Raw genomic sequence first — 10,361 nt, 5'->3', positions numbered from 1 at the left:
GAGACATCATTGGAGAAACCTAAATGCTGGGAATGTTAGAAACACGGAAGTTGATGGAAAACGATAATTGTAAAATACTGATTATAAACATCCAGGTGGGAAAAAGTGAAGTGCCTCTCTTTCCCATAAATAGCACCTCCAGCGGACATTTGGACCTAGTTCTGAAACCACAACTATAGTTGAACTAAGTTCACAGCCACTGTACTGTATATTCAGATTGGCGATCGCAAGTCAAAGCAAAAAAAAAAAAAAAAAAAAGATCGAAGGGCGACTAAGATCTAGGAAAAAAAAAAAAAGAAAAAAAAAATCTCGGCTGGCGCTAGGACCTGCGGGATCCATCAATCCACGAGTGGCGGGCGTGGCTATGGTGAAGAAGGCCGGCCGGCGGGCGAAAGAGGAAGAGCAGCGTTATCCTGTGTTCCCTCTCAGTCAGTGCATCAGGATTGTCAATTTGACTACACGCGTAACCGCGACGTCCTGACGGCGGCAAGGGCGATGTGACTGGCGGGCTTCGCCTATACCAGACCTCTTACTACTTCTACTAGCACTACGACAGCCTCTCGCCTTTGTTAAGCTTAACGCCCGAGCTCGCCTCCCCACCGCCGCCAGTATGTCGGTATTAGCCCTCCAAGAGTACGAGTTCGAAAGGCAGTTCAACGAGGAGGAGGCCATCCGATGGATGCAGGAGAACTGGTAAGACCACGTTCAACTGTGCCTTGTTAAATGCGTCGAATCCAGCACCCAACGCCCAGTACGGATAAAATCTAATCTAACCGCCCAGGCGATTTATCCACCTCATGTCCGAAGCCGCAGTGGGATGTCCTTGAATCTTGTGTGATTTACTGCTCACATCCTCCGCCCTTATCAACCTCTAGATATCAAACACCATGATGAAGCTAAGGTCATCATGCCATTTGATATGGAGCGAATTAATGAGTCCAAAATGGGCTATATTGAGATCATTTTTTCAGCTTGATGGGACAAAATGCGGCTCATCTTGTAGCCTGGTAGTGCTGTGCAGAACAATTGAGTTGCCGCTGCATATTTTAATGGTAGGGTCCATTCGATACATGGAGAAACGTTTTGATTGTATACCTCAAATGTCAAATTTTATGTGCATCCTCTCACAAAATACTTTCAAAAGGCAGAGTTGAGCCAGCATTGTAGTGCCTTTCAGCCATCTGCTGTGTCCTTTGCTGACTTATTCAAGGCTCACTGCATGAACTTGCCATCAACATTAATCACATAACATCACATTTTCATTTCAAGTGAATGTATGAGGCCGCATGGGTCAGCAGCACGGGAGCCTGCCATCCCCTGGCACTAAGAAAGCACCAATCAGACGCCTCTTCTGATGTCTGCTGACAGAGCAGCGGCCAATTGGATCGCAGATCTGCTACGCAGGCTTCAGCCTTGTAGTAGATGTCACCCACATGGTCTTTCTCGGCAAAGTGTGAGGTCCTTAATCTTAAACTATAGGGCAAAGGAGGCAGGGGAGCAACAAATGTTCATCAGCATAAACAACAAGGGCCCTGAAACCTTATCGCCACAGCCAAACTAGTGCAACCAGTCACAAATGCTTATCAAAGAGGATTGTTGTTGGGCTTCTCCCAAAGCGGTTTACTTTACCAAGGGAATGGAGAAAAGAAGCTACCCCAAAAAGTGTCAAGAAAATATAATTAGCAAGCAAAGACTCTAATAAGTTCATTGTTCATTTATGTGTATTTTCTCATCTTGATAAGTTCACTCCACACATACAGTTTACATAGCCCATAGATTGACGGGCGGTCTCACAGACGTTAATTTGCTGTGCCCTTATCTTGGACATCAGTTTACATAAGCAACCACAAGTTCATCAAGGCCAAGAAAGGACTGTAAAAGTTCAAAGACAAAGAAGGTGTTTGATTGTCATTTACCAGATGAAAGTTGCTATTTAAACTACGCTTACGGTTTCCATCTTAAAGCCAGAGTTGCACAAACTGTATATACAAAAAAATCACAAACATATACAGTATAGGCAGATAATGTCATGAGTACAGGAGCGTGGGGCAGCAGTGTGTAACCATCACAATAATACTTTTCCAACTTTTTTTTTTTCAATTTGTTTTTACAGTAGAAGTGCTTGTTTTGTGCCATTACAGGGTTAAATTAGCAGAATAACCACACAATTGTGAAGATTTTGTTCTTCTTTTTAGTCAGTGCCTCTTTGGCAGAATTTTGCATAGTCATGTCAAAGGTGGAACATTATTTGACAAAAAAACCCCACCTCATCACAACCTTGTGATGAGGTGTTTTTTTTTTTTTTGTCCGTCTTGCTCAACAAGTTGCCATCTCAAAGTCTCTCATTGCCAAGGTAATGAAAGTAGTACTTTACATTTGCGTCACAGTCAAGAGAGATGTTGTGACTAGTGGCTCATTTGTGTGCTTAGGGGGCCACCTCCTCAAAATACAGCCAAGGCATAAACTGTGCTAAAAATGTAGATTTGTAGGGCATTTTGACAAAGGCACACGTTATGAAGACGGCTGTTAACAGTTTTAAAAACTGCCTGACTAAAATTAGTCTATTTCGAGGGTGTGGTCTTGAAAATAATGCTGCAGTTTTTGAGGGTATGAACCATGGCGAAAATTTGAACCCGAACGATCAAGCTTTATGTAGGCTTCTGCTTATTTGAAGTGGCGAAAAAGCAGAGCCACAGTTTATTGAACAGCAAAAGTGGCCAAACATCACAAATATGAGATTAAAAAAGTCTTGTGACGAGCTACTCTAGATTGCACTGCATTAATGGTATTTTGATTCATTTCAGTGGTTAATTGATTTGACTTTGGAGTCAGTTCAGTTGGGAGCTTGAAAAGAATTAAACGTGTAAGCCAAGGTACCAACTTAATTCTAAAAATAATTTGTTGATCGTCAAGGATTTGGTATAATGTTTGGAATTGTTCTTCACTACGACTCCTGCATTATTCTTCTATATATCACATTGGTATATGAGCAGGAGGAGTGAAGAACATTCAGAGAGACTTAACTGTAGATTTCCCCAGTTGTTGATTAAAAAAAAAAAAAAAAAAAAATGTAGTAAAATCTCAGCACATCTTTGCCTCTGACTCACCTGGATAGCATTGCGAACCTAAATGATTCTGCCTAAAAGAATGTATTCCTGATTTGTTGCTCAAACATGGCAAGTGACGGGTAATATTTCTTTCCAATGTCTGTCCACTGTCAGCACAACCCTACTCTTAGTGTGTGCCTGACGTAAATGACACGTGGAGCGATTGCAAAACGCTCACCGGGGTTGTCTACTCTCCAGCACTGCACCCACTATAAAACCATAAAATTACAAATAAACAATTTTATTCAATTAATTGTCAAACTCATTGCTGTAATGTTGTCCAAACGCTTAAAAGAAAATAGCTTTCTTTTACTCATATGTGCACAAGTCAATACCCTGTGGCATTTTGGGAAAATGCTACGTTTGTAGCATTTAGCTACAGATAACGTTCGAATTTATTTGGTTACATTCTGCCAGTTATGTTAGCCCACATTGGCAGCTCCACGCTTTCATACAAATAAACTCCAATCCGATACAGATGTGTGATGCTAAACTGAAGCATTATTAAAGATATTTGTTAATTGTTACAGGCTTTTCTTGTGTACGATTTTTTTAAAATTAAAATCATTGCTGTATAAACATAGTCTATAATCCCTAAAATGTTATGAAACACTGTGTTAGATCCCCGATGTGTTCAAGTAGTTCAACATGATTGGCCCAAATGAGATTGCTCACCTACTACCAACTTTTTTTTTTTTTTTGTGGCCATGTTGGCCAATACATTTTTCTCTTTTAGAATCGTGATGTAATCAGGGCCGTGGGTGCTTTTACTAATTGGATTACATGCACATGGTTCCTGCTCCTACCAGTCACCTCTCAGTCTCTATTAATCATGCCACTGTATTATTATATTCACTGTGGTTCCTCTCCTGACTTGTCAAATTATCTCGCTCGTGCCTACATTATAGGGCCTAACCGATATGAATTCTTTGAGGCTGATGCTGGTATTTGAAAGAAAGTAAAAAGATTAATGATTAATCAAATGATTAATTCTAAGAATACACACCTAGCATCTTGTTTTTTCTGTCACTTATACCTAACATATGAATTAAAGGTACAACATTTTACCATACTTTGCCCTTCAGTATTTGTTTAATTTTTAAACCGAGAAAAATTTAGGGACAAATTAAAAACTACCCCCAAAAAATATTACACCTTTGGGAATTATTCATACAATACCGTTCAGAAGTTTGGGGTCACCCAGACAATTTAGTGCGCTCCATGAAAACTAACATAATTGCACAAGGGTTTTCTAATCATCCATATTAGCCTTCTAGCACAATTACCAAACACAAACACTTTGTACACCTATGCTGAGATTGCATTAAAAAAACAGACGTTTGCGGCTAGAATAGTCATTTACTACATTAATAGTGGACAAAGCGTATTCCTGATTAGGTCACTGGAAAAAATAGCAATTTGATTTTAAAAATCAGGACATGTATTTTGAATGGTAGTGTACAAATAAATCTATTTATAAATGAGTTTAGAAATGTTTCTGGTCTTGTACTTGCTGCAAATGTGGTTATTGTACAGGTGGAACAACTTTGATTTCATTTGTTTATTTAGGCAAACACATAAACAACACTTGTATTACAGATTCATTTCACATTTGTTTGACATAACTTGTTGAAAAGGGAAGCGGGAGGAAGTAATTTTACTTATCTAGTCCCGTCCCGATTACAACCAAGGTTTCACTGCCAGACACACAATCTAAATTACTGCAGTGCAACCTATATACCATAAAGAGAAAAGTAAGAAAACCATTGATTTGACCAGTATCACATGATTTGAATACAGCAGTAACAATTATTCTAGAAGTTTGAACAAAAAGTTGAAAACAGAAATTTGCCCAGTGTAACATAATTTGAATACAGCAATACCTATATAAACTGGAGGTTTGACCAGAATAACATTTGATTTGAATACAGTAATAGCAAATAGACGTTTGACTAACAGTTGTATCAATTTGTTTTGAATTCAGCCATGAAGTTGATTTGTTTTAACAGTTAGTCAATTTCGAGACTTTAAAACCTTAGCAATGCAACGACCGAATGAACGAACGAACGAACGAACGAACGAAGTACGTATTGTCAGGCACACATAACAGAGAGTTAAGCTAAAATGGGAAACATGTTGAGTCACTGTTGATTTCATAAACATATCTTTTGGAATGCTCCGTTCAGCCCACTATTGTAAACAGGTCTGGCTGGAGTTCTCACTGGTAGGTTACTGAGAAGACTTAGACAGTGCAATGAACCCATTCTGCACCACTCAAACGGCATCCAGCTATTCAGAGACTAATAGATTAATCAGCCAAAATGTGACGATATTGCATATTTTGGAAAAAAGCTATGATCGGCCGATTGAACTCATTGACTGCCTGCTATTTTCTGAGCAGCCAACCTGCTCGCTGCCAGCTGTTTTGGGGACTTTTGACCTATGTTTCAAGACCGTAATTGGCAGGAGAACATAGGACGGTTTTACCAAAAGCACATTATTTTCAACTGAAAAGCTAAGAAAACAACTTTTACCATACTCCCAATTTGTACGTCAGTAGTTCATCCTGGCATGAATGTGACAGTTTATCCAGTCTTGCGTTCCATGCTGCTCATGACATTGCAAATGTCGCATGTCTGATGTGATGACATCACAAAGATGTGTCAAACATTGCACAAATAATTTGACCATAGGTGGAAAAAAAAAAAAACCACTGCATTATTTGGCTAGGCATGTTGTTGCTGTCTGGAGTCATCCTCACGTCTTGAAAACCACCATTGGTCCGCCAATTGAGCACTGGTTCACTGAGGAGACGTTTGGCTCACTCTCTGTGCCTGAATCTTTTTTCCCTTCATTCCTTTCATGCAACCTTTCCCCCCCTCTCCTTCTTGCTTCCTCATTCCCTTCTGATTTACTTTCCTTTTCTTCATGCCAACTTTCTTCCTTCTACCCTACCTTATTTTCAGACCATCCTTCCTTCCCTCTTGACAACCATCATTTAGTACTATCTATCGGCCTGCCTTCTTTTCAAACGATTCGGTTTCTTCTAGTTTTCTTTTTCTTTTGTTTCTCTCTTCCACTTTCTTTTGCTTTCTTCTTGCTTTCAGTCTCATTTTCTGTTTTAACGGTTTATCTTCCATCCCACCCTCAACATTACTTTATTTCATTCACTTGTGCTATTAGAATGAATGAGAAAATAAAAAAAGACTGAAGTGATACTACATCTACAATCCAATCATAATCTTGGTGCCCGATGCCAAATATAACAAGATGACTATGTATAAGCCGTGAAAGGAGAATACAATGTCAATTGATCCCCACCGCACCCCACCCTACTGTTCTGAGGTGCATTGAGAAGGAATGACGTCATCCTGCAGTCTGGCCTTGGCGTTGCTGCTGAGCAAAGGCCTCTGTTTTATTGTGTCAGTTGTCACACTTCTCTCACGTCTGAATTTACAAGTATATGTTTTGTATTTTGTTGTTTACTTTTTAGTCCTTGTTTTGTGTACCTTACCCTTCGTTTACATTGGCCTTCAGCAGAGCAGTGCCAGCCCCCGCTTATCTTGAACAGAGAAAGTCTGCAGCTGCGAGGCATTAGAGCGGAAACGGCACCATTGATAAGATTCCGGGGGCAGTCGGAACAATGTACTTAAATCACGTCAGCCGCATAGAAAGCGTTTGTAGTTGTCACTCCAGTTTTTGTTGCTAAACAAGACAGTGATGAGGTGAGCATTTGTTGCTTGGCCTGCCCTGGCCACCATTGCCTTTCCATTATATCAGGCACCAATCAATTGGACTGTCTTCTTAAAAGTGGTGAATCTGTACAATACGAGCTTCACGTTTTGAGTAGAACTACAGCTCTAAATGAACTTTTCTGTGATATTCTAGTTTATTGAGATGCACACGGACTATGTTGTTGACCACTGTTGTAGTATGCATTTATGTTGTTGGTTGCCTTGTGCAGGAAGAAGTCTTTCCTTTTTTCCGCCCTTTACGCCGCCTGCATCCTCGGCGGCCGACATGTCATGAAGCAACGTGAGAAGTTTGAGCTGAGGAAGCCCCTGGTGCTCTGGTCCCTTACACTCGCCGTTTTCAGGTGGGATAAAGAAATATGTGACATTTGTGAAGTTAGATTTCAAGTGGTGCAGGGTTCCAAGAACGTACAGGAATCTCAATTTTATTGTAATTCACTGGGCTATGATTGAATGTTGACAACTAAAAAAATCTTCATCTTCTGTGTCATTTATAAACATCTCCTTTAATCCCGGAAGTAGAAGATGCAGCGCTTCTTCTTCTACGTGGTTTACGGCAGACTCATCGTCAGTTGCAGTTCCAATTATTCCATAGGCCTAGAGTGCCCTCATGCGGTTTAGTGTGAAAATAAAATGTGAAATGATATAACGTGTTAATAATTTCACACATAAGTCGCTCCTGAGTGCAAGTTGCACCCCCGGCCAAACTATGAAAAAAAACTGCGACCTATAGTCCGGAAAATACGGTACTTAAAAATCAGTGCAGTCAATTGCAGTGTCCGCTAAACAGCAATGTTTATTTGAAATATTTTTATTTAACCAAAGCTACATCCGAACGTTTTGGGCATCAACAATGGTTGTGTGTTGTTTTCCAAATGTTTTAAGGTTTTTGCTCAGTTTGAAAAAAAAAAAAAGTATTTACAACACAAAAAATTGGGGTCTATGACCATAGCATTAGACAGAATGTAGCGTAGAATCGAACCGCGTTCTATCGAGTTTTAGGTGTACCATGATAAGAATTGCACAAATTGAGAGCTTGGGAGTTTCAACCGTAAATATAACAGGACTTATGATCCTGAAACAGCTTGTCATGTCAAACTCAAATTACATTACCGTTAATAAATGGCTTACAAATTATTTTACTTTTGAAGTGTGTGGTAATGTCCACTAACTACCCAGGCTATACGTAGCTCCTGACTGACCTACAAAAAAGTTAGTCGTTGAGTCATGTGTCTGGCTTCCACATACTTTCTTGACGGCAATTGCGACTTTCATGAATCTTAAAAAAAAAAAAAGCGAATGTGTGAAAAGCAAAGAGCGAACAGGCAAGGGGTCAATGTATACCCATTTTGTCACTTGATAATGAGGCTCAAGGCTTGTCAAGGCAGAATTCGCTTCCAACGGCTAAACCGGCAATATTAGAACAATTTCAGTTTCTTACCAGGCGCACGATGGGCTTTGTGTCGCAGCTAAAAAAGCTCTGAGGCCACCGCAGACCGCGTTAGCCAGCCACAACTGATAAGGTAGCCAGGAAGAACTCCCGGCCACGTTGCCCGGCCAACCACGCAAGAAGCTCTCTGCCCACTAGCATTTACCGGCGGCGCCAGACCTCACTGTCATTACCGGCCACTGTCCATCCAGCCAAAGCAGGAGATGCAGTGTCATATCTCTGCTGAAAAACAGTTGCATTCCGAATATAAACGTCCACAGCAGTAAATGAGTTAGGTCTCATATTTGTGGTTTATTATCAATTCTCAATTAGGACACCTTGGTGTGAGTACAGCCTTTAGTTTGTAGCTATTGTGCTAATGTATGCTAGATGTTGTTGACTGAAGAACCAGTCAAAGCAATCCGATCCAATGTTGTATAATGTCATGTAGCACTGAATATCAAAGCAAACATAAATGCTTTGTGTGTCAAAGGCCTCTGTTCAATGATTGGTTTTCTTTGTTTTCTATGCAGTATATTTGGCGCTGTCCGCACTGGAAGTTACATGACATACATCCTCATGACCAAAGGGCTCAAACAGTCAGTTTGCGACCAGAGCTTTTACAATGGGCCCGTCAGCAAATTCTGGGCCTACGCATTTGTGCTAAGCAAAGCACCAGAATTGGGTAAGTAGTTCAAGTTCACATTGCAGGCAAATCTGACCCTGTTTGGATTTTATTTTCCCTATATGCGACGTGTATCTGGACTCTTTTGTACCCCTTCTTGTGCGCTACGCTCCCCCCCTTGCTTATGCATATGATGTCCCTACATATGCAGTTACAGGAAACATAGTCTTCTATTAGTTTGAAATAGCAAATCTAAACATAATGTGGCACATACACGCAAAAGCTCGGTGAACGTATATGCTTGTTGGACCCTTCTCCGGACTGGATGCCATTAACGAGCTTAATGTTTTTGTCCGTGTGTAGGTGACACACTGTTCATTGTGCTAAGGAAGCAGAAGCTGATCTTCTTGCACTGGTACCACCACATCACTGTGCTACTGTACTCTTGGTATTCGTACAAAGACATGGTAGCCGGCGGGGGCTGGTTCATGACCATGAACTACCTAGTGCACGCCGTCATGTACTCTTACTATGCACTGCGGGCGGCCGGCTTCAAGGTGTCGCGCAACTTTGCCATGTTCATCACGCTGACGCAGATCACTCAGATGCTGATGGGCTGCGTGGTCAACTACTTGGTGTACTCCTGGATGCAGCAGGGCCACGAGTGCCCATCGCACATGCATAACATCGTGTGGTCATCGCTCATGTACCTCAGCTACTTTGTGCTCTTTGTGCAGTTCTTCTGGGGGGCTTACATGGGAAAGACCAAAACAGCCACTGCTATAAAAAAGACTGAGTAGAAAAGGCAAACAAAAAACAAAAGGAAGAAGATGAGGACTGATGGCAGGATGATAGGTGGACCACCGTGATGAAGCCATTGCAAACTGGTGTTAAAAAAAACAACAAAAGGTCCTCATAGTCTTAAATCAGATGATCACAAAAATCTGCTACAAACTTGTGTTTACTTGACTTTTTAAACATTACTACAGTACATATGAAGAATTGTTTGTCTCGTCTGGCTCTCGGTGTGTGTGTTCTGTTATTTTATGTTATGTCTATCCAAATAAAAGTTGTCAATTTTCACCCTTTTCTCAAGTATTTGCCACATTTTCTCAGACAGTAGTTTAATCATTTGCTCATTGAAAAATTCAGATATCAGGACACAAAAATAGACATTCCAGTACTTCCAAAATGATCTTTGCTTCTGGGGTAGTGTATGTCTCCTTTACAATCCTGCTGGTCTGGGTTTGAAACTGTAAATATTGATGGATAAAAAAAATATTTCTGGCTGGTTTGTTGGGAAAGTGTTTTTCTTTTAGAAAGGAAAGGGAACAATCGTGCAATTTGTTAAATTTGACTTAAAGGGCCAATGTATAAATGGTGTCTGCTGTGCTCATGTGCTTTTGCACTGTAATGATGTTCAAAAAAACATGCAATACTTACACAGT

General features: G+C 40.6%; 1 protein-coding gene across 1 annotated transcript; it reads left to right on the top strand.

Annotated features, from left to right (window-relative positions):
* Positions 1 to 370: 370 nt before the first annotated feature.
* On the top strand, positions 371 to 9,996 carry elovl6 (ELOVL fatty acid elongase 6). The gene is made up of 4 exons (XM_049751409.1): positions 371 to 693; positions 7,072 to 7,203; positions 8,822 to 8,973; positions 9,277 to 9,996. The coding sequence occupies exons 1-4, from the start codon at positions 611 to 613 to the stop codon at positions 9,711 to 9,713; spliced, it is 804 nt and encodes a 267-aa protein (XP_049607366.1). The 5' UTR covers positions 371 to 610; the 3' UTR covers positions 9,714 to 9,996.
* Positions 9,997 to 10,361: the final 365 nt, after the last annotated feature.

Source organism: Syngnathus scovelli, chromosome 1 (genome assembly GCF_024217435.2).
Source record: "Syngnathus scovelli strain Florida chromosome 1, RoL_Ssco_1.2, whole genome shotgun sequence".
In the NCBI taxonomy this organism is placed as follows: domain Eukaryota; kingdom Metazoa; phylum Chordata; class Actinopteri; order Syngnathiformes; family Syngnathidae; genus Syngnathus; species Syngnathus scovelli.
The sequence above is the reverse complement of the archived record's forward strand: the minus strand, read 5'-3'. Positions and strand labels throughout refer to the sequence as shown.